Consider the following 22,118-nt stretch of genomic DNA (forward strand, 5'->3'; position numbering starts at 1 on the left):
GTGAAAAGTTCTGACAAAAATATATAATTCAGCTGATAAAGAACCTGAGCCAATTTGTAACAAATGTGCATTTGTCACCTTCAAGAGTTGAATCCACTTTTCCAAGGTTTAATATGTAGTTTGTGGTTCTGTTATTAGCACAGCAAATTGACCGTTTTTTCATAGTCTCTTCAAGCAGAAAGCACTTTTTTTATGACAGTATTAAAGTGCTCATATTATGCTTTTTGTCTTTTTCCCTTTCCTTTATTGCGTTATACATCTTTTTTGTGCACGTTATAGGTTTACAAAGTGAAAAAGTGCAAAGTCCACCCCAAAGGTACTTACCATCTCCAACAGAAAACAAAACCAAGCTAGTTAGAGCGGAGGCCCGAAGAGTTCAGATAGTTGTATCGCCATGTCCAGGAGACAGTGCAGAATTAAAACGTTACATTATGAAAGATTAATTTGTTAACATTTAAATAACTTTCCCCTTCTGAAACGTCTTGCTCCAGTCTAGGTTGCAAAGGTAGACTAGGTTTAGACTCGGGTTCAAACATATACAGCTGAGCCGAAGCCATAGGTTACCAGCTGAAGCAGGTTTCTTTTGGATCACACTAGCTTACACTACTCTGCTTCTGACTGGCTAGTAGTCCTTACCTAGCTACTGCGCATGCGCGACTCCCAACAAAGATGGAATAGAAGTGAGATGTCTCACTCTGTAGCTAAAACAGAGAGCTCAACACACAGGGTGAAAAGAGGAGCTGCAGCAATGTGCAGTACAACAAATATATGGTGTTTTTTGAAAATTAAACCATGTAAAGCTATTCTGGTACCTCTAAATACAATTATGAACCTGAAAATGAGCAAAATATGAGGTATTTGAACTGTCTCAAGTAATTAAACCTCACCAATAGCAACTGAATGCTTAAAGACTATTATTTAATGAGCGTAACAGCACTGAGTTTGAAAAACCATATTTTAGTATCTTATTTAAAAAGAGGCATCTACTTTAGATCTTTTATGATACTTTATGTTGAGTGTACTTCAACAAACATGCATATCTCATCTTTACAGTACTGCATTGAGAACGTAAAGCTGACGTAATGCACATCACCCTGAGACTGGTGGAGGGGATGTCATTATGTCAAGTATTTTTCCTAATGCTAAGCCTAAACTCCATTCAAACCTGTTACAAAAAAAACACTCCATCAACATAGGCAATAGTAGCATCATTGTTCATCCCTGGCGAGTGCACGCTGCAGGCTTCATGTGGCCATGCCCATCACTTATACTGTGAGATTCTATCTGCAGCTGCCCACCATTCAGTTTTCAGCAACTGGGTGACAAACACTGATGAGGTCATTGCAAAATAGCATCTGTAGGAACAAGTGCCCTCTATTTGTCATTTACTCTCATTCATATCAGATGAATGAGCAGCTTTTGGGAGTGTATCATACATGTGGATGAAACTACAAACTAAAAGAATAAGCCCCAAAGAAAATCTGATCTCCACACATTTGAAATATAAGCTTGTTATGCTCCTTGTGGCTGATGAGGGTTGCCAACATATATCATGAATCCTAGTGGAATGTTCAGCTTTCAAGCTAAGTCAACGTAGTGCAGTTAATGCGGAGACGTACTGTATCTCTCAAACAGGAAGTGTAAAAAGGTCAATATCACATAAAAGATGTTGTTATTGCTCAGTGGGACTCACATGAAGGTTAGAAACGTCCTACACTCGTGTGCAGTGATCTGTTAAAAGAGAAGAAACCCTCGTAAACAACCAAGGCTTTTATTTTGTAATATTCATTTATTGTTCAATAAAAATAGATTTTAAAAAAGTGACGTGATGTCTCCTTCATGACTTTGCCTGATGGATCTGCCAACAGCTACTTGTAAACATGGGGCTTTACTTTAGGTTTCAACTGGACAGGGAATTCAAATCCCCTTCTTCCCCTTCAGCTTAATCTTAAGACAGACTCCTGCCTATAACTTCACTGTCCTTTGACCTCAGTAGTGATGACAGCCCCACATTCACTTACTTTCACATTTAGGGCAGATACAGTACATTCATCCCCTGGTCTTTGTTAGTCTATGTACATAGTTCGGTTACTGGTTGTGTTGTTTTTTGCAGTTGGCCCCCGTAAAAACCGCTTATAACAATGTGAATAAAGAAGACATCTAAGCGCTAATACAACAGTTCAAGCCATTAGTAAAACCAACTACAACTTATAACATCAGTTATCAGTGTCTTAAGACATCTATATACAGTAGTTACACGTAAACACGTTTGAAAGTGTAAGGAAACTAACCTCTGTAAACACTTTGAGAGAGGCCGTTGTTAACTCCCCCTGTGACAGGCTCGACAACATTCTGTGAACCTGGAATGCTACAGTAACTGAGGACAGGTCCACTGACTTCATCCCACTCTCCTCTTTTTGACCTTTCTGGTGCTACATTTTGAAAATGCTGCAGGTTACTGTTAACGGTATGATGTTGACGTTTTATAGCCGGAAAAAAGTATTGATCATATGCTGAAAAACAGTTGATAAAAAAAAATATATAACACAAAAATTAAACACAGCAGCCTGCAGTTTGAGATGTGGAGTTCGATGTAAACAATGCACAGACTGTTCTGTTTAAAATGTAAAGTTGTGAGGTTTCACGCACTGTATAGTGTGAACTGAGAAATCAAAACTTGGCACAGGTTCCCAAAAATTAGCTAAAAAGGATGTCGATTGGTAAGAGGCCTTAATTATTGTGTAGTCAGAAATAGTGGTTCATCCAAAAGTACAATACCTGCATCAGTGTTTTGGTGATTGAGGTAATCCACATATTAGAGACTCCCGACTGAACGCTTCCATTTGCAAGGAGAGGGTCCCATAACCCATTAGGGTAGACAAGCTGAGCACTACCGCTCGCGAGCTAATCTGCTAGCATGTTTACGGCAGACTGAGCACAATTGGCTGTGTGAGCTATTACAATGTTATCTAATAGACCACACTGGCTGTGGGTTTGACAATGTTGTTTTATGGGTGTTTTACATTTGACATTTCGCCTTTACAATTCTCCATCGGTCATGCGCATTGCAGGTCGTGGCGGTGCGTTCAGGGGCTAAAACGTAAACCTTTTTAAACCCTCTTATAGTTAATATATAACTTATTTTGAATCAGTTCAGAGGAAATTCTGGAATAAACTGTAGGATATGTTACTTTGCTAATAAACACTGGGCCTCTTAACTAGAGTCATCCCTTTCACACTAGAATCCCTTTGGGAGACCCAGCTCTAGACTGGCGGGCACCATTTTCTGAAGCATCTGGGAATACCACTGAACCAAACACAACAAAACACAGTTTTTAGCACTTTTAGCACAGCATGAACTACAGTACTTTAGATGTACTCAGCACAATTCTGGAAGGTTTACATGCTTTTTTCCCCATCTATTAGAAAAACCAAAAGGCTCAAGTATTGCTTGTGTTTTCTCTGTTGTGAAAATCCAAATTGGCTGGTTTTATTTTGTGTTACTTCACAAGATGAGTATTTGTTAGCTACACTACAACAGAGGATCTGTTGCCGAAAAAGGAGCAAAAGAGCACCAGAGAGCCAGTGCCAGGATCTGAAAGATGCAGCCTCCACCCTCCTCTTCGCTCTCTCTCACTCTCTATCAAGCTCTCTCTCCCTTGCTTGGCTGCTTCGCCACCAGACAGTACAGTGGACAAGAGCAGTTGAGTGACAGGCTGACGGGCCAAATCGTCGGGCCGATTGCGTCCCCAAGCGGAGACGCCAGCCGCCCTCTGTACTTCTCCCTTCCTTTCTGCCCTCTGGGCCGTGTCCAGAGCCCACATCCTGGGGACATGGGGCCGGGCGGCTGCAGCCGACAGATCTTTGGGCCTGACACAATGAGAGAGTTTATAGTGTGGCTGGGGAGGATGATGCTGCCCATGTCGTTTTGGCAACGTGCACGCCCCAATGTGCCGGCGTCAATCTTGGCAAAATTCAAAGTGACCCTCTATTAATCTTGCTCAGCATCACAATCTTTTTCCCAAATGATTCCTGACAGCACAAAAACTATTTCTCTTTGTTCCATTTTGTTATTGTTCATTTGGTGTCCATATGAGGGTCTCTGATGTTCATAAAAAAAAAGATCCTACGTACGGGGGAACACATTTCATGGAAATAGAAGCATTTCATAACAAGAACACAGCAGAAAATATGACATGTAATAGCTGCAGTTGTGGATGGTAACACCACAGTGAGAGAAAATAGTGTAGAGTTTAGGCCTGTTTGTACAAATGTAACAGTTCCTTCATTTCCAAACACATTTATCCAAAGTTAATCCAGAGAATCTGCACATGGCAGGTACTCTTAAATGTTCTCTTTATGTGTCTAAATGTTCTCGTTCTCTCTCCTGGAAGTGTCACACTGTGGTGGCCCGGCTGTGTTTGAGTGCTAGTGGTGAATATTCCTTAATGCGAACGCACAGTTTGCCCCTCAGCCAGGGGTTTTGGAGCTCCAGGGGACAGAAATCATCCTGAAGCCACTTTTCTCTATTGTCCACCACCAGCATGAGCCCAAAGTGCTTTAACTGTTCGGGACTGTAGTACACACACTGCTCCTGTTCACCACCGCCTCCGCTGCTACCGAGCATGCGCCGCGACACAATGTTCATCTCCTGCACCACCAGCTGGACTATCTCCCGCGCTGACGTACCTGGAGTTGCACAAAGCTGAAACACGGGAAGACAGAATATCATTCAGAGTGTCACAAACACAACAACAATTTAAAGGTGAATAGCTTTAAACACATCAATACCTTAACACTGGTCTCCTTTGGCAGGCCTGTGCGATACTGCGGGTACACTCTGAGTGTGGCATGACAGCCTTTCCTGAGGGCAGCAGGTGATGGTGAGGAGAGTCTCTGTGTGCCGCTGTCCTCTGATAACGTACGCGCTGGTGGAAGCCGTGGCTGGCAGCGTTCAGCCGAGCAACAGCGGTCCACCGACGAGGGCCTGTGCCATCTCCGCTGTGGCGAGTTGGAGGGCGAGGGGCAAGTAGTGTGGTAGGAGTAAGGCTGGTGGGCTGAGGTGGTGGAAGGGAACTCCAGGCTGCTGGTTCTCACACAGAAGGCCTGTCTCTTCTCTGTGATGTGCAACAGCTCGATCTGCCTGCTGGGCAGGATGAAGTCACTGTCAAAGAGCTCTGGCCCCCCCCTTCGCCTTTCTCTGACACAGTGAACTCCTCCGCCACACTGCTCGCCTTCCCTCCCGTGCTGCAGCTCTGAGGCCTGGAGGACATCTGGCGTGGAATCCCTTAGCGCCCCACCTCCGCATCCACTCCCACCGAGACACATCCCTCCTCCTGAGCTGCTCCCGTCACTACGCAGGAAACCACAGGGCTCCAGCGGCGCAGAAGATGAGACGGGTGAGGGCGGCAACAGATCCAGCTCACGGGGACTCTGGGCACGGCTAGAGTCATAGTCGCTGTCGGTGGTTAGGAAGACCTCAGAGGAGCCCTCCTCATCTGATAGTCCAGCAAAATCTGCAGAATGTGAGAAAAAGTACTTATTGATAGTGTATGAGGAAGTAAAAAATGGCAAATACCAGAATCATGTATGTTAATGTCATTTTTGTAAGTTCAATATTAAATCCTCTATTTACAACATCATATAACCGCAGAATCCAACATGTTTCTGTTGTAAGAGTTGATTGTGACCTGAGTGCTTGCGGCAGGGTTCGGGTGAAGGCATGGGGGAGGGCATGAAGTCTGGTTGGGAGGAGGTAGAGGGAGGCTTTTCGGGCAACACTTCCTTGGAGAAGTCAATTATCCAGCTTATGGAGATGCCTCCTGTTGGCTGCTTGTAGCGGGCATACTGCAGGGCGTCCATGATCCACCTCGCATCGCGCCACACCTCCTCCATTTGCTGTTGTACAGTCAACAAATTCATAATAGTTAATCTCAGTAACAATCAAATGTATTATTGGATTAATTTCAATCCATTTTCCATACAAATACAATACAAACACCAGTTTTACAGTACATAATCCAAACACCTAGGTGTGTGTAAAACCATAGGCATCGATTTCGGTGGGTATGCGTACCTATCAGATTTCATCATGAGTCATTTTGTACCCACCACTTTTTTTGAAAACCTCGAGCTCAATTTAGTTAAAAAAAATAAAGTTCATAACACATATAATTCCTGAGCGACAGATGCCAACAAATCCACAAAAATCTCTATCCCCACAGGGCAGGCACAGACACAGCCGTTGTGCTGCTGCGCTGGCTACACGCTTCTCTGTTCACAACCCTGCAACAACTGTAACACTGGGATGCGTTCTAGGTTGGGGAAGGGGTGGGTGGCACGTGTTTGCCAAATGGAACTTGTTACTTTGTCAAAGCTTTCTTTTTCATAAAACATGTCGGACATCATCACATTTTTGTATAATTTTTTTTTTTACATTAGTAAGATACAGGACAGCGTCTTTCAAACCATGAAATGCGTCATTGTACCCAGCACTTCTGAAAATGCACTTCCGAATGCGTCTCTGTCCCCAGCACATTTCAAACCAAACTGACGCCCGTGTGTAAAACATAAAATATATATATATATATATATATATTCCAGTTGTGTTACCTGTATGTGTTCCTGGACCTGCTGGTGTTTCTTCTTAGCAGCAATGAGCTCAGCCTCAGAGAAGGCCTCCCTTAGGGCCTGCTGGGACATGAGGGACTCCAGCTCCAGCAAAGCCGAAACTCTGCAGTACTGGCCGATGAAACTGGGGCAATAGGCATTAAAGTGGACTGAGGGAGAAAGGGAATCCAACAAGAAAAAAAAGAAATGTAAAACACTGTGCCCGTAAATACAGGAACATATATTTGGAAACAGCAGTTAGTGTCAAATTTCCCATTTCTGCCAAAATCGGATATACTGACCCAATTCAAAGATCTGCAGGGGCAGGGTGAGGAAGCCAGAGCGGGGGGAGTATGGGTTATTCTGACCAGGAGCTGTGCACACTTCATCTGAAGGTGGCAGGAGGAGCAGGAAGGACACTTTCTCTCCAAACTCTACCACTTCTTGGCTGTAGATACGGAAGTCCTGCACCTAAACACACGGCAACAGGTGTTCTCAGTATGCCGATGTAAATCTTAAGCGTGCTTTATGGTTGTGCGGAGGCTCCACGTAGAGCTTTCGCCGTAGCCTACGCAAGTGGCCTAAAGTTTATACTTGTGCGTTGGTGTGTGCTTCGATCTCTTTAAGAGAATAGCAGGGCCGGCATGTTTGTGCGTGGGGAGTGTGTGGTGGAGCGAGTGAGAGAATGACAGTGATTAGCTTTGAAGCAGGTAGCCTACCGACTCTAGAGTCATAGTGAGAGAAACAAAGTGTCTCCCCTGTGCTTTCTGACCACGGTGGGAAATCTGTAGCAGGAAAAAGTTAACCCTCTCCTTGATTTCGTGTTGCTTATGGAGAAGGAGAACCAGGAAATGAGTAGGGGGAAATGCAACGCTACCAAGCCATGGCCGAGCGACGTACGTTGCCGCGACGTGAAGTTACATTTTTCAAGAGGTGTCAGGCTACGGCGTAGGGTCCGTGTCTCCACGTTCCTACATACGTAGCCACAGCGTAGATTTAACGCAGAAGCATAAATCAGTTTAACCTTAAAACAGTGACAGAATACTGACATCATGTCATTTTAATGTGTGCAGTTCTTTTTGTGCAAGATTATCATATATATATTAAGGTTATTTCAGCTTTTATTTTATAAGATAGAAGTAAAGGGTGAGTGGTTGCCTTCAAACGGAAGTCACAGTTGAAGGGTAGGGATCACAGACCGCTAGCCCACCATGAAGTCATTTTTTCACTCATTTGAGTATCTTGAAAGTAGAACCAGAGGCTCCAACTCCAGTAGTGGAATGAGAAGTATGGTTTGCTGTAATTATGGGTTATTGCATGTCACTAATACACTGCTGAAGCCATATTTGATTTTTGTTTGTTTACCATAACATCCATCCCCTTTGGAAACAAACTTTAAGGTTTCAATTCTACATTATGTCATTCTAATCTATCAATACATATGTTCATATATGTATTCATGTAACTTTTCATTGCGCAGCCGTAGAGTTCTGTCTAGTGCTAGCTGGAAGAGTGGGTGGTAAAAGGTTAAAGTCGAATGGACAATGATTGCCATTGTGCTGGAATTCAAACCATGTTCTTTTACAGAAATCATGTAGAATTAGTGGTCTAACCAGAATTGGCTGAATAACCATTGGAATCATTTTCATTGCTTTGAGCTCTTGCTACTGCCTGCCTCTGGAACTTGGCTAGATATCTCTCTCGGAGTTTCAACTGGTTCCATGATATCAGTCAAAATCAGTCTACACAAAAAATACCATTTTTGTTTTGCATTTGGTAAAGAAAAGGTTGTACATCTCACTGTAGAACCGTATGCTTATGGACAAAGATACACACAGTTTCACATTGACTCTGACCTGATTGCCAGGGACATTGATGTATGCCATCAGGTCTTTGATGGCGCTGCGCAGGTCCTGTAGGAGGCGATGTGGAGCACTTTGTTCTTCATGGTCCATTTCCGACGACTCCTCCAGAGAGCTGAGAGCCTGCAGCCACTGCCACTCCTCTCTAAAACAACACACATGCGGAACACACACTCACAGGAATGCTTTAAAAGGGTGCATCAATCCACTTAACAGGTATCCTTGTCATTGTTTAGCCAGTATATTCAGGTGTCTGGTCAAAACTGATCCAGAACCCATATACACTGACCCATATTAGGTGTCATATGATCCCCACCTGGACACGTTGCTGTTGTCCCGAATTTTGGAGTGACAGAGGACGTTGGGCAGTTTCTGGGGCACAAGCGCTCTGATCTGCTCCACTGATGTACACAGCTTCAAGTAGCCCAGGTATAAGCCTGGAGGCAACGTCTTCTTGCTTCGCCTGTGATATGCCAGCTTCTCCTGGGAACAGCAGGTGGAGAGAGACTAAGTTAGAGGACGGTATGGTAGTGTTGACTGAGGTCGACACAATTCTAATTTTATCTCTTTAAGCAACCTCACAATCATCTAAATTATTGTGTTTTCATGTTTTGCCGTTGTTAGTCCTTGAGAGACTTCACTCTAAAGTTGTTCCAACATGTTTAAAGTGGAAGTCAGCACGGCAAAGTAGCCCATCAGTACATTTTTATGTATTTCATCATACAATTTGTTCATAACTGGCCACAAAACAAATATTTCAGTGAAATGTGGTTTTGCCAAAGGGTTTCTTCACCATTGTTTTGGAACCACAAGGCCAAACCAACTTACACTGGAGACAGAACAGCATTGCAACAATGGTATCAAGTTTACCGGGCTATATAGACAAAATCAACTTGTGGTTTGGTTCCAGATTGTGGTCGTTCTGAACAAAACAGCCACACAGCATTAGTTACAAAACACAAAACAACAACAGTTTGCAAGATTATCATCATCAGGTCCACAATGCTGAAATTCAAAGGTAACCTTCCAGTTTCCACTAAAATAAAGTGACTGAGATGATTAACATTCATGTTGGGTCGGCATGGATCGTTGACCTGAAATCTGGCTTTTAATTAATTTGTTGGCAAGCCAATTCAATATGTGTCCGCACAAAAAAGGTAACAAATGGATGAGGAGGGAATAGAAAACAATAAAGAGTGTCTGCACAAGCAGCACTGGTAATTGGAAGCACATTTCATTTTAAAGTGCTATTGTTTCAGCCACAGAGCCTCATGTTGTTTGGCTCACTGGGTAGCCCCACTGGTTTTCTGTGAATGAGAGTTTAAAAAACATTAGAGCGATACTAATAGATAAATGCTTTCCAGTGTTTTTGGGGGCATTTTATTGTTGACAAAGGGCCTTAAACTATGCTGTTTCATCTTGCTAACTCTCCGGGTAACAAACAATGCAAAGAATGAGCCTGATGAAAACCACAACCACTGCTGACAAACCCTCCTACCATTCCTAACTGCTGTGGCAGCAGCCTGTCTCCAAAACAAAAGCAAAAATAACACATTTTCCAAAACTGAACTAACTACCAATCAGTGCCCGTCTAATCATGTCGGACTCACGTGGAGAGTGATGAGAAGCATGTCCAAGGCAGTGGGCTCTTCAGGGGAAGAGATGGACTTGCGTTGGAGCTGCAGTTTGCAAAGCTGCGTCCAGCGAACCCCATCCAGGTTGGGACAGGCATTCATGTCCTTCAGGAGCACCAGCAGGGCATTACCATGCTTGTCTTTGATTGGCTCAAAGTACACCTGACCAAGGTCCTGGGTTCCCAGCATTCCCTGATGAAAAGACATCAGATAATAATTGTACTGCTGTTCAGTGCTTTTCTCTTCGTTTGGAGCATCACCACCATTTACATTTCGAAACCATAGTCCTAATAGTTTGTGATGCTGGCGTTGTACTACCTGTAGATGGGAGACTGCCTGCAGCATCTTGAGGCGTGTTTGCAGAGTACAGGAACAGGATGACTGGGACGGACTGAGACACTGCTGCAGCCAGGGAATCTCCTCCCATAGATAGGAGACCTGGCACGTGGATTGGATGCACACATACAAAATGTTTTTCAGTTTATGATCTAAAGTTCCGTTTGCAGAGTAGTAACCAAAGGGTAATGTAATCATTTGTTAAAATGCAGTAATGTGTCCATGTAAATTACTAAACAAACACCCATTTTTAGCACAATCTTAAAACAAATTATTCCTCTAGATTTGTATCAGTTTTATGATGATTGTAGTGGGTCATCAATTGTCTGAGAAATATATCAAAGTGTGGTGTTGTACGTTTCTCTCTCTCTCTCTCTCTCTCTCTCTCTCTCTCTCTATATATATATATATATATCTGTCTGTCTGTCTGTCTGTCTGTCTGTCTGTCTACCTTTGTAAACCAGAGGAAGTCCTGCATGAGGGAGCTGGAGTAGGAATCTTCAACCTCCACAATGGGAATCTGGTCCTCTGGAGTCACCAACACATTGTCATCTCTGTAGAGTATGGATGTCAGATAGAGACCTCTGGAAAGTAACACAGAAAAAGTACATGTGTTACAGTAACACTACGCCACTGAGTGACTAAATATCAAAATGACACATTGCACAACTCACAGCACCCCAAACGTATCATCTATCTTGCCTTGGTGTCTGAAGGTGATTCAATTTTGATGGACTTGCATTAAAGCCTACACTGGTCTGCACGTCTCTGTGTGTATGTTCTCAAAGTAAGTAATTATCAAAATGACTACATGTCATTAAAAATGTGATAACTATTTGCTGCAATGGAAACCATGTCACCATAAAGTCAGAAGTATATTTAACAATCTATAATGGATATAATGTACTCTCCAAAATGAATACTCGTTGAAAATATATGTAAATTGACAAATTAAACACATTTGCCATACACAGCAATTACAATTTCTTTCATATTATAGTGTAAAGTCTATAGTATGGAGGCTAACTATTTTTATGTCACATTTCATGGAGGAAAGCGGACAAAAAGAACATCAACCTTTTCAAGCTTTTAACAAATTTGCTGGTGGGTTGGAAGAGGTGGCGCAGGCTTTTGGATACTGAATGCTTCCTCCCTTGTGGTGGAGCTTTGCACTGTTCTGTGTGGACAAGACAGAGACAAGAAAAAAGATGTTTGTTACTCAATAGAACCAGAACAAATTAGTCAGATTACTTTTGGATAAATATTTTGATGCTTAAAGTCAGGGCACTTATGAGAAACTGTGGCATGACTCTGATTGGTTGTCTGATTTTTTTGCACCAATGAATACCTCTGTCCTGACAAACTCTAGAAACATCTCTTCCAGTGACAGGTCGTTAACTAATTGACAACAAACCTGACATGTCCAACAACATGGTCGGAGTGGAATGTTTTTCGACATTTCATGCGCTCCAGTGGCGCGGCACCATTTGACAGTCATGCTGGCTGCCAACAGCAGACTATGGGCCTTAAGGGAACCACTAGCTCTCTGCTCCCAGAGGGACACTAACTGTGTGTGTGTATATGTATGTGTGTGTGTGTGTGTGTGTGTGTGTGTGTGTCTGTGTGTTTACCTGCACATACTAAAGCTGCTGGAGCATGGCATATCTTGAGCTGCAGCCATATGAGTGGAGCCAAAGAGCTATAGTAATTTGTGTGTGTGTGTGTGTGTGTGTGTGTGTGTGTGTGTGTGTGTGTGTGTGTGTGTCTGTATGTTTCTTAACCCTTTGCCACTCACTGACAGGGAGGTCAGTTAAGTCTGTGGGGACATGTTTATTTTTAGTGGGCCTGGAGGTGGTTGGAGGTGAGAGAGGGATGTGTGTGTGTGTTTGTGTGGGCGCCTGTTGGTGAGATAACGCACCTCCCAACTCATTAGAAATCCTGAGTCCCAAACCCTTCACAGATTCCCTCTCCTCCCTTCCAGGTGATCTTACTCCAGCACCAGGCCACTTAAAGTCAATAAATCCCCCCATTCAGGACCCGAAAAGAACTAATTTTCTCTTCAGGTAGACGAGTCGAGGTGGAGTAACAAGAAAAAACAGCACCCTCGACCCCTCTCACCTCCCCAAATTTCTCTTTACTCGCGAGTCTGTTCAGCTCAGGTCCTCCTGGCCTCACTCCCTGTTTGACACTGAGTAAGACAGACAAGTAGGGCTGACTGCTGGGGTGCCTGTGTTAGTCAAGGCCTCTTTCACAGTTTAATTAATAGTGTTTGGACAAGAGGGAGAATGTGGTGTGGGCTATAAGTCGTGCTGCGATGGGGGTGTGTACTTGGACATGTGTGAGAGAGTCAGAGCTGAAAGAGAGACCATGAACTAGAATATTTGTGTCTGTTTCATGTACATGTGTATCTATGTGTGTGCCTGTCTATCTTTATGTGTGTATACAGTATGTATGGACAGTAGACAGGACGACTGGCGGGCTGTGGGGGGTGGAGGCAGCAGTAGTCAGTGTTAATTTATGCCCTCTCCCGACTCCAGCCCAGGACTCGTCTCTTACAGGAATAACAAACATGACCCCGGGACACGCCACCTTGGCTACCGTGCCTGAACTCTCAAGCTCAATCAGTCGCCGTCTGAAGAACCAAGAGCCACTCAATACTGACTATTATATTGCGTCTCGCCCTATTGCAAATATGGTCTGGCCACAGTGGACAATAGTAAGTGGGTGAGTGTGTTTGGGCATGTGGGTGTGCGAGAAAAAGAGAGACAACTTGCCCCACGCTAAATGCAGTTTGCCGTCATGTAAAAGAGTCACTGTGGACAGGTTTTGACACTTATGGGACCAGCTTACAGCCTGCAGTGTTTGGGGATATAAACAGCCTGAGTGTGAAAGAAGTTGATCTGCATTTTGTCACAGAGAGAGAGGTATTCACCAGAGGAAGGGCTGAGTCATGGAAAGATGTATAAGGGGGTGGGGGTGTTGTTGCGACAGAGGGGAGGGTATTATTTTTGAGGTGGCATGCCGTCTTAGGGTGTATGGCCCCCAGACTACTTGTCGTGCTTGAGATTGTAAAGTGTCTGTCAAGGTGAGATGAAACACAGCAATTGGTGAGACGTGTTACACCTGTGAGTTGAACCGTCCATTGCTCATGTTTGTGTTTGTTTACACAAAGAATATTTCTGAAACATGAACTAGATGGTGGCTGAAAATTCTGATGTGTTTGTTTAAAATGTGACAGGTGCAGTTAAAACGACAGAAGCTCAGGTTAATGTCAGAAGCTCATAGCGCAGCTAATGGTGCATTTCACTTGCTGCATGCAATTCCATAGTTGAACCCAATGGCAGTTTAAAACCTTTAGTGTGGCATAACATGTGCTCATATGTAGAGTACATTAAGTTACTATCACTACCAGGTTTATGGGTTTGGGTTTCACCAGGGGTCAGCTATGCAAACCGTTAAAGCTCTCATATTACTGTTCTGTATTTTATGTAAACACGCCCACCAAATCGATCAAAAAGTTGTTGATACCATGGCAGACACAGTGGCGGTGAGCTTCTTTTATCTGTCCAAGTAGCTGGTCTAGTGCCTCCTTCTGGCCTCTCTGACGTGGAGCGCGGCCATCGATATCCCTCCAACCTGCAGACAGAGGTGAGAATGACGATATTAGAAAAGTGAGAATGCAATGTGCTGTATTTATCAATAGAGCCGTAGTGCTGATCTCTAGACCTTTGATGTGCATTAATGATGGAGAAGCAAAGATGATGAAATGAGGGTGCTGCAAGTCTGAAAATCCTATTAAATATGTTGCTGTAATGCAAGACAAATATTTAGCCATGCTAGTTGCATAGCTCTATGGATGGCAGTGTCGGTACACCACTTTGATCCATATTAAATCCAATTATTTAAACAATTTGTGGATGAATGGTAAAAAAGAAAAAAAGTGTACAAACATTTGTGGTCCCTGATGCATGAATCATACTAACCTTACCTCTCGTGCCACCAGGTTGACATTTTTGTGAAATGTTTTTTTGTGAAATGTCTTGACTATTGGACAAATTGTCATGAAATTCAGTACAGACATTGATGATTCCCTCATGTTGAATTGTAATTACTTAGTTTATCCCTTAACTTTTCATGTAGCTCTCCATCATAAGGTCAAACTTTATATTTGTCCATTACTTTGACGTCAGCCTCAGGTATGCTTTGTGTTCAGTGCTAATTACCAAATGTTAGCATTCTAACGTGCTAAGCTAAAATAGGGAACAAGATAAACATTATAACGGCTAAACATCCGCTTGCTAACATTGCTTGCTAAGCATGTTTGCATGCTGATGTTAGTATTTAGCTTAAAGAACGGCTGTGCCTTAAATAATCGAATCGAAATTGATAATCGATTAATCATCATATTCCAGCTACTTAAATATTTCCATTTTCATCACTCCTTTATGACAGTAATCTTAATATGTTTGAGTTGTGGACAAAACAAGACATTTAAGGATGTCATCTTGGGCTTTGGAAAACACTGATCAACATTTTTCAAAATGTTCTAGCATTTTATAGACCAAACAACTAATCGATTAATCGAGAAAATATTGGACAGATTATTCGACGATGAATGAAATAATCGTTAGTTGCAGCCTTAATAGAGACCAAAACAGTTTTTGTATCAGACTCTAAACTTTATTTCTGCTGTAAGGTTGGACATTTTAACATGGGGTCTATGGGGATCGACTCCCTTTTGGAGCCATGCCTCAAATGGCCACTCGATGATAGGCAGTTTTTGGCACTTCCGCATTGGCTTCTTTTTTCAGCACCGGAAGTTGCCGCTTAGTTTGCAGAGATGAGCTGACATATAGGATCGCCTGCTGTATGTTGGGTTCTGCAAATTAGGTATTTAGGTACATCTCAGTATTTATTATGAAACTTCAAAAAATCCTAAATGGTAGTTTGAACACAACTGTAATAAAGAGAGTCGTCCTTCTTTGATCTTCATATTTTCCATTGTGGAGCCATGTTTTCAGAGAATCTTCATTAGTTTGTAGATCAGTCAATAAGTTATTTGGTTTATTTAAATAGGTGAACCTGGCTCCATGGACTATAGAGCAATAACTTTGGTTAGATGGAAATAAACTGGACTTAAACTGACTACTTAACTACTACTAACTACTTTTACTATTGTATAACCATACAGTGCTGACACATACGTCAGTGGGACTCTATGTGAGGTTAGCCTGGGGATTGGGAGGGGGTTAATGAAATTCTGCCTGGGACCCCAAAAATTCTTGGGCTGGCCCTGTTCCTGAGGCTTCCAATAGTAGGAGTGTGAGGTGTGTGAGACGACCTGCTTCTCAAACAGATCTTGTGTGTGTACTATAGGAAACAGCACCCACCCCAGTGTGAGAAAGCTGTGGTTGGCTGACAGACAGACCTACTGAGAACCACTGCTACTGGCTGCTCTGCACATATTTTAGCTCAGAATACACACACACACACACACACACACACACACACACACACACACACACACACACACACACACACACACACACACACACACACACACACACACACACACACACACAGTCACCCAGTGACAGAAAGTATCACGCCACACATTTGCTATGCCTCCAAAAGCAAAACATTCTGAATGCACAGTTATTGTAATACAACCTCTCTCTGTTGCTATCCCTCTTTGTGTTTTCCCCCTGTTTCCTCTTATTACAGAATTATATAATAATAACCAATAATATAGACACACACACACAAACACACACTTTCCCTTCCCTCTTCATAGATGACCATCTCTGCAGAAAACGATCCTTCAACACCTTCTGCATACTGTGGTAGTGAGCCAGCATCCTTGCTGGCTCACTGGAGGATGTGTCAGCGATAACCCCCCCCCCTTACCACCATCAACCACCACCCGCCCCCCATTACCCCCACCCCAACTCCCTCTCCTGGAGCCCCCCGGAGGGCGCGTGAGGCTGAAACACGGTAAGCTCTATTCCCGGAAAGGTGCCTGTCCCGACAGGACAAGCGGGCCCTTTAATGGGCGTCCACGGCCCGGTATAAGGCCCCCACTGTTGGGGCCGCGCCGCGTGCTACAGCACAGACATGCAAATATTTCCAGTGGTAGGCCCAAATGGAAAACACAAACACGCAACATCGAAATTAGCTCTGAGAGAGGGAGGGAGGTGGACAGTAGAAAAAAAGAGAGGGAAAGCCCAGTCTCCTAAAATGAAGACGCACACACACACACACACACACACACACACACTTGCTGAAAAACACGGTGTGCTGATGAGGACAAACATGTTCATGTGTTCCCCAGATGTGCCCTCAGTGTGCCAACACATCTACACTCACAGTACCTATGTTCACTCTCTTACAGTAGGTGTGCGCCGGCTGCACAGACTATACATGCTGCACACAAACAACTATCATGAAACCAATCTCACAAATCAATACACTGAATTAAACACTTCACTTAAATTAATTAATTTACTTGCAAACCAACAAATCTAATATTATACTATATACCAAAGAAAACATTGTAAAGTCCTCAATCTGTCCTTTGTAACTTATTAGAAAACCTCTGATAGATAGATAGATAGATAGATACAGAAAGGAAGAAATAAGATCAGAGCTGGTGAGTCAACACCTCAGCTGTTGTTGCACATGACTTCACGGTTAACTTCTTGGCTGAACTCGGGCACCTTCTTCTGTCAGCCAGCCCCAAACGCCATCCTGAGGCTATGGTTACACACTCTGACGTCCACAGAGGGGGTCCCAAAACCCACCCAGCCTGCTGACCCCAGAGGGTCCAGCTGCCCCCCCCCCCCCCCAATGATGCCAAAGCAACGTCAGAATGACGTTGGAACAACCAAATCAACTAATGTGAAATTGTGCAAAGTCCACACACACACACGCACATCTAAGTCCTGTGTGAAAACAATTTTTCAGTGGTGTTAATTCAGTGAGGCAAGCCAAACCCCTTCAGGGCACTTGTTTGGAGATGTTGTTAACTTGAAGTTCTATGTTTTGCTTTGTGTAAAACATAAAGTACACACACAAACATACACACTGTGGAGACTTACTGGAAGGTGCAGCGCAGGCAGGTGTGGAAACTAGTGGAGGCCCCCAGCCCTTCATGTTGTAGGCTGACACCTGGACATAGTAATAGGTCCCCTGTAAGGACAGGACAGATGACAGTTAAGGCACCGTATACAAATGTATGTGTGCGATTCAGTGATGCATCTGTTTGTCTCTTGCTAGGTCGCTGTCTGTCTAAATTTCAATGTGTGTGTGTGTGTGTGTGTGTGTGTGTGTGTGTGTGTGGAGTGTAAAGGATCTATCTAGAAGCTCTGTCTGTCTCTGTGCCCGGTCTGCAGACAGCAGGCCTCTGTCTCTCCTTTCTCAGCCAGATCAATCAAACCAGCCGCCGACACTTCCTGACCTCGCTTTGACCCCTGTCATGTGACAGGAGTGAGCTTTGGCTGGCAGCGGGGGTCTTAAAGGGGGGAAGGGGTTTCTCTCACACTATAACAAACAACCAATGGAGCGTCCATTTGTCTACATGCCCGCTTACAAATGCCAAACATAAATCAGGTGGCAGGCTACCAAGCTGCTCTTTCCATCATTTTGGGAGGCTGTTTTGCAACTGTTGCTTATGAATGGTCAGGAGCCAAGACTTTTAACAAATAACAAATAAACTGTGTTTTCCAATTGTGTTTTTAGCAGGGCCATTCGTCTTTCACTCGCATCATTTGGGATTGATGGTGACAACTTGTGTGCGGAGTTTGACATATGTAAAGAAGAGTCACTTGGGAAATGCCTTCAAATGTCGCCAGAGCAATTGTGTAAATAATATCAGGGGCCTTCGTGTGGCAGAATAGCATCTAAATTTTATATCAGTCAATGCCAACAGCTGGAGAAGCTAGAGCTCAGAGTTCTTTGTGTTGCTTTACCACCCATAAACTACCTAGATAATGCATGGCTGTATCCTTTTTATCTGGTAGTTCTTAGGGACTGTGGTGGGAGCAGAGGAAATAGGACTACTTCATTAGGGTTAATGCGAAAATGGTGTGATGTGCAGGAAGGGATGAATGAACACATGGGAAGATGTTCTATCCAGACCATCAAAACAAGACACATTTATTGTCAGTGGAGCAGCTCCTGGTGTTATATTTTGACAGCATCACATATAAGAGATTTAATTCTGTTATTTTGGATTCTGGGTCAGTTTCTTCCTGCTTACTACTGGTTGAATCATCGTACTGAAAAAGACTGTCAATCATATGGCGGAGACAGAGATTCTGGCAGAACTTACAGAAGTGAGTCCAGGGATGTTGCACTGTAGCAGAGTGGTGTCCTCCACAATCATTTCACCCAGCAAAGGACTTAATAAAGGAGCACTGCTCCAGCTCACTGCAAATACACACAAACACATTTTTTAAACTTCAATAAATAAACCTTAAGAAAAAAGAAATTGGTATTGAAAATATTCCAAAACACTTGTGACTCGGAAATACTTGTAGTATTTAATAACACTTCTCATCTGCATTTCATTTTGCACCAGAGCTTTGTGATACTGAGTAGTTGGTTTTAAATGAAGCAGAGGGACGGGCACGGTGGCTGACCTTTGTACTTGGTAACCACAGCAGAGTTGACACAAAGAGGTTCCTGGAAGTCCACCCTTAGACTGGTGCTGCTGCTTACAGACAGGCGGACTACACTGGGGGCGTCTGGAGGGTCTGGGCAGGCAGACAGACAGAAAGATGGCAAAGTAAACACAAGCAGACTTAAGATCCTTCACTGCACATCATAACTATTATAATACAGTGAGCTTATACAATTGGCAGCTTACTGTAATGACATCATTTAGTCTCCCTGGTCTGTTGTACAATGCAAGGCTCAGTTTCAGAAATTGGCAAGTTAAAAAAGTGTCAAGTAGTGAATGCCTGTTATCTACATGTAACATCTTCACAAGTTAATGTTGACTTAGTCAAAACTGAGAAGAAGCGATGATGTCAGTGATTGTGAATGTAACTACATCAACTTAAATTAAACTAATACATTTTAACATGTGGTGAAAAATTTCCATTCATGTCCACACAACGTACCCATCAAATGACACGAGTATGTGGAATTACAAAGAGGGGAACAGTCTTTTTTTACATCAAAGTACAGATTGGTTTGGGTGGAAGGGAGGAGTGTGTGCGTGCGAGTAAGTCTGTTTTCAGGGGTGGCTGTCTACCCTGCTACTAAGCGTGTCATGAAATGCCTGTAAAAAAATTAAAGCAGGAATACAGGCGTGTTATGTTTGCGCGCACACACACACACACACACACACACACACACACACACACACACACACACACACACACAGTCATGCAGGCCTTTCCAGTGTGGAAGCCATTAACTATGCCCAGACAGAATGCCAGCAGAGAAAGGGGTGCAAAAATGAAAACCAAAGCGACTGCTCGTATGATGTGAGAGGCAAGCTTCCCCTCAGTCAGCATTTTAAAAAAAAATCTCTGTAACAAGCATCAAAGTCATCCTGAAGCCTTACTAGCATGGTCGAAGCCCGTCTGCATGCGTCGGAAGAGCCGGAGCCTCCACTCCCAGGCCTTTAGCTGCCTCTCCCGGTCAGATCCCTCCCGCTCACCAGGACCATCGCTTCGAACCTGGGCCTGAAGCTCCGACACCCGCTGCTCAGCCTCCTGCACCAAGGTGGCCAAATGCACTGCTCGGCCCTCCAGACTCACAACTAAGAAACACATGGGAGAGTCAGCGAGATAGAGAAAAGTCAATGCATGCATACTGTATTAAAAGAAGAGTTTCATTACACATTATTTCAAAACTACTTTGACTTCCAGAAAAATGCTTTTATATTGACACATAACAAAGACAGTTGGTAAAAACAGCTCAAAGCTAAGCAATGCTGGACTATAACTTTGAGTGGGCTGTTTTTCCAACAAAGATTCAAAGAGTAAATGCAAAATACTGTGAATCTATTTTTATAGTAGAACCATACCACTGTGGACTTTTTCAGGAACAAAACACGTGTTCATCACAAAATTATTTACTAGCTCAATTAGAGAAGTAAATATCATGTTGGTTTCACTTTTATCAAGTGCACATGGCTATACTGATATTGCAGTGGCCTGCAAAAGTGGCCTACAAAAGCAACTGAAATTGCTTTAGCAGGGACTCTTTTTAATGTCTTTGTTTGCCAAAATGATGTGGCAGATTCCTCAATAAACTTCATTTAACTAAGCAGTCCCTCTTTAGGGATGACATCACCTAGAAAATGACAGAAAATGTGGCAATGAAAGTGAGAGGGGCAAGAGAGGGAGGAGTATTCTTCGTTTGCGGTTATAGGGGAACACAAAATGGTGGGAACGTGCATAGGCATCATTTTAAGCTGCCATTGTAAAACTATTTTTCTGCAAAACTTGTGGAAAACATGTGTATAACTCATCTATATATATCATAGACCACAGACTCAACCAGCCTCCATCAGAGGAATGCTTTTCTGAGAGGAGGTAGGGTGTTACTAACATGTGAAGAATGATGTTTACTTAAACAAAAAACACATCTCCATAGTAGATGCGATGCACCACCCAATGAAAATATTCAAATCATGGCCATGCGGTTAGTGATAATGGCTGAACACAAAGATTGAAGATTGCTATTGCCAATGTGTACAGATCACTTTAAATAAAAGTATAGAACAGGTAATGTAAAGCTGTTAAGGTCACAAAGGACAGTAGCATACTGTACTTCTTCTTTGGTGGCTGGTCATTCTGGGAGTGTTTGGGACTGCTGTGTGTCTGTGTTTAGTCTGTGTGGTCTGTGTTTGTTCATTGTAGATTCCACTGTTGAGCGTTAGATTCCACTGTTGACAGTAAGTTTAAAGCTCCGTGTCAAAATGTCCATCTGGGTGTTTAATTCTGCGGCTCTCTCTGTGTCTCCTCAGTGGCTGCGAACTTCTCTTTGAATCTGAGAATCTCTTCTGGGTGTCAGTTGTGTTGTTCTCTTCAGCCACTTGTGTGAAGACCTAGAGGCCGTTTGTCACTTTTAAAACAGGTAATGCAAGGGTTGGGGGTTAGGGCTTAAATTAGGATTATTACTGAGGATCCTTGGACTTGGACGGACGGAAATAACTGTAAAAGGTCCATTTTGATTTACATTTCCAGCCCTTCCAGGGCTATAAACTGGTCCAGATGCTGTCACCAGTGTGTACGTGTGTCTTGATTTGTCCTTATTTCACATCAAGGATGGGATCCTCTACAACACATTAAAGTGACTTTGTCCTATTGAGAGGGATTCATAATGTGAATATGAAGTTGCTTTGGAGAATTTGTTTGGTTGTCTTTGTCTGCCTTTGTCTTTCTGGTAACCACACAATGAAGTCAAGCCTGGCAATATCAATAAGCATCAGAGTTAAATCCTTTCAAAGCTCAAGGAAAAGTCTGCAGCGTCTTTGATGTCAATTCTCCTCAGAAGGAGTTTGATTAGTACATGCTTATAAAAATAGAAGCCTTTACTTTCCTTATGTGCTGTTGTTCTCTCTCTTACACACACACACACACACACACACACACACACACACACACACACACACACACACACGCACACACACACACACACACACACACACACACACACACAC

The 22,118-nt window shown here is 43.2% G+C and overlaps 1 protein-coding gene across 4 annotated transcripts in view; it reads right to left on the reverse strand.

The window, feature by feature from the left end:
* Positions 1 to 992: 992 nt before the first annotated feature.
* Positions 993 to 22,118, reverse strand: part of LOC116061323 (ankyrin repeat and fibronectin type-III domain-containing protein 1) — a 133,576-nt gene continuing 112,450 nt past the window's right edge. For all 4 annotated transcript variants that reach the window (XM_031315457.2, XM_031315458.2, XM_035997676.1 and 1 more), the window contains 16 exons: positions 20,013 to 20,210; positions 19,081 to 19,194; positions 18,771 to 18,868; positions 17,539 to 17,629; positions 13,970 to 14,077; positions 11,519 to 11,618; positions 10,893 to 11,025; positions 10,424 to 10,543; positions 10,082 to 10,297; positions 8,788 to 8,954; positions 8,466 to 8,616; positions 6,912 to 7,080; positions 6,613 to 6,779; positions 5,691 to 5,898; positions 4,792 to 5,516; positions 993 to 4,705 (listed from right to left, as the gene is read on the reverse strand). In XM_031315457.2, the coding sequence (XP_031171317.1) occupies positions 4,397 to 4,705; positions 4,792 to 5,516; positions 5,691 to 5,898; positions 6,613 to 6,779; positions 6,912 to 7,080; positions 8,466 to 8,616; positions 8,788 to 8,954; positions 10,082 to 10,297; positions 10,424 to 10,543; positions 10,893 to 11,025; positions 11,519 to 11,618; positions 13,970 to 14,077; positions 17,539 to 17,629; positions 18,771 to 18,868; positions 19,081 to 19,194; positions 20,013 to 20,210 (3,074 nt within the window). In that variant the 3' untranslated portion in view covers positions 993 to 4,396. The remainder of the gene's footprint in view (positions 4,706 to 4,791; positions 5,517 to 5,690; positions 5,899 to 6,612; positions 6,780 to 6,911; positions 7,081 to 8,465; positions 8,617 to 8,787; positions 8,955 to 10,081; positions 10,298 to 10,423; positions 10,544 to 10,892; positions 11,026 to 11,518; positions 11,619 to 13,969; positions 14,078 to 17,538; positions 17,630 to 18,770; positions 18,869 to 19,080; positions 19,195 to 20,012; positions 20,211 to 22,118) is intronic.

Source organism: Sander lucioperca, chromosome 22 (genome assembly GCF_008315115.2).
Source record: "Sander lucioperca isolate FBNREF2018 chromosome 22, SLUC_FBN_1.2, whole genome shotgun sequence".
NCBI classification, from domain to species: Eukaryota; Metazoa; Chordata; class Actinopteri; order Perciformes; family Percidae; genus Sander; species Sander lucioperca.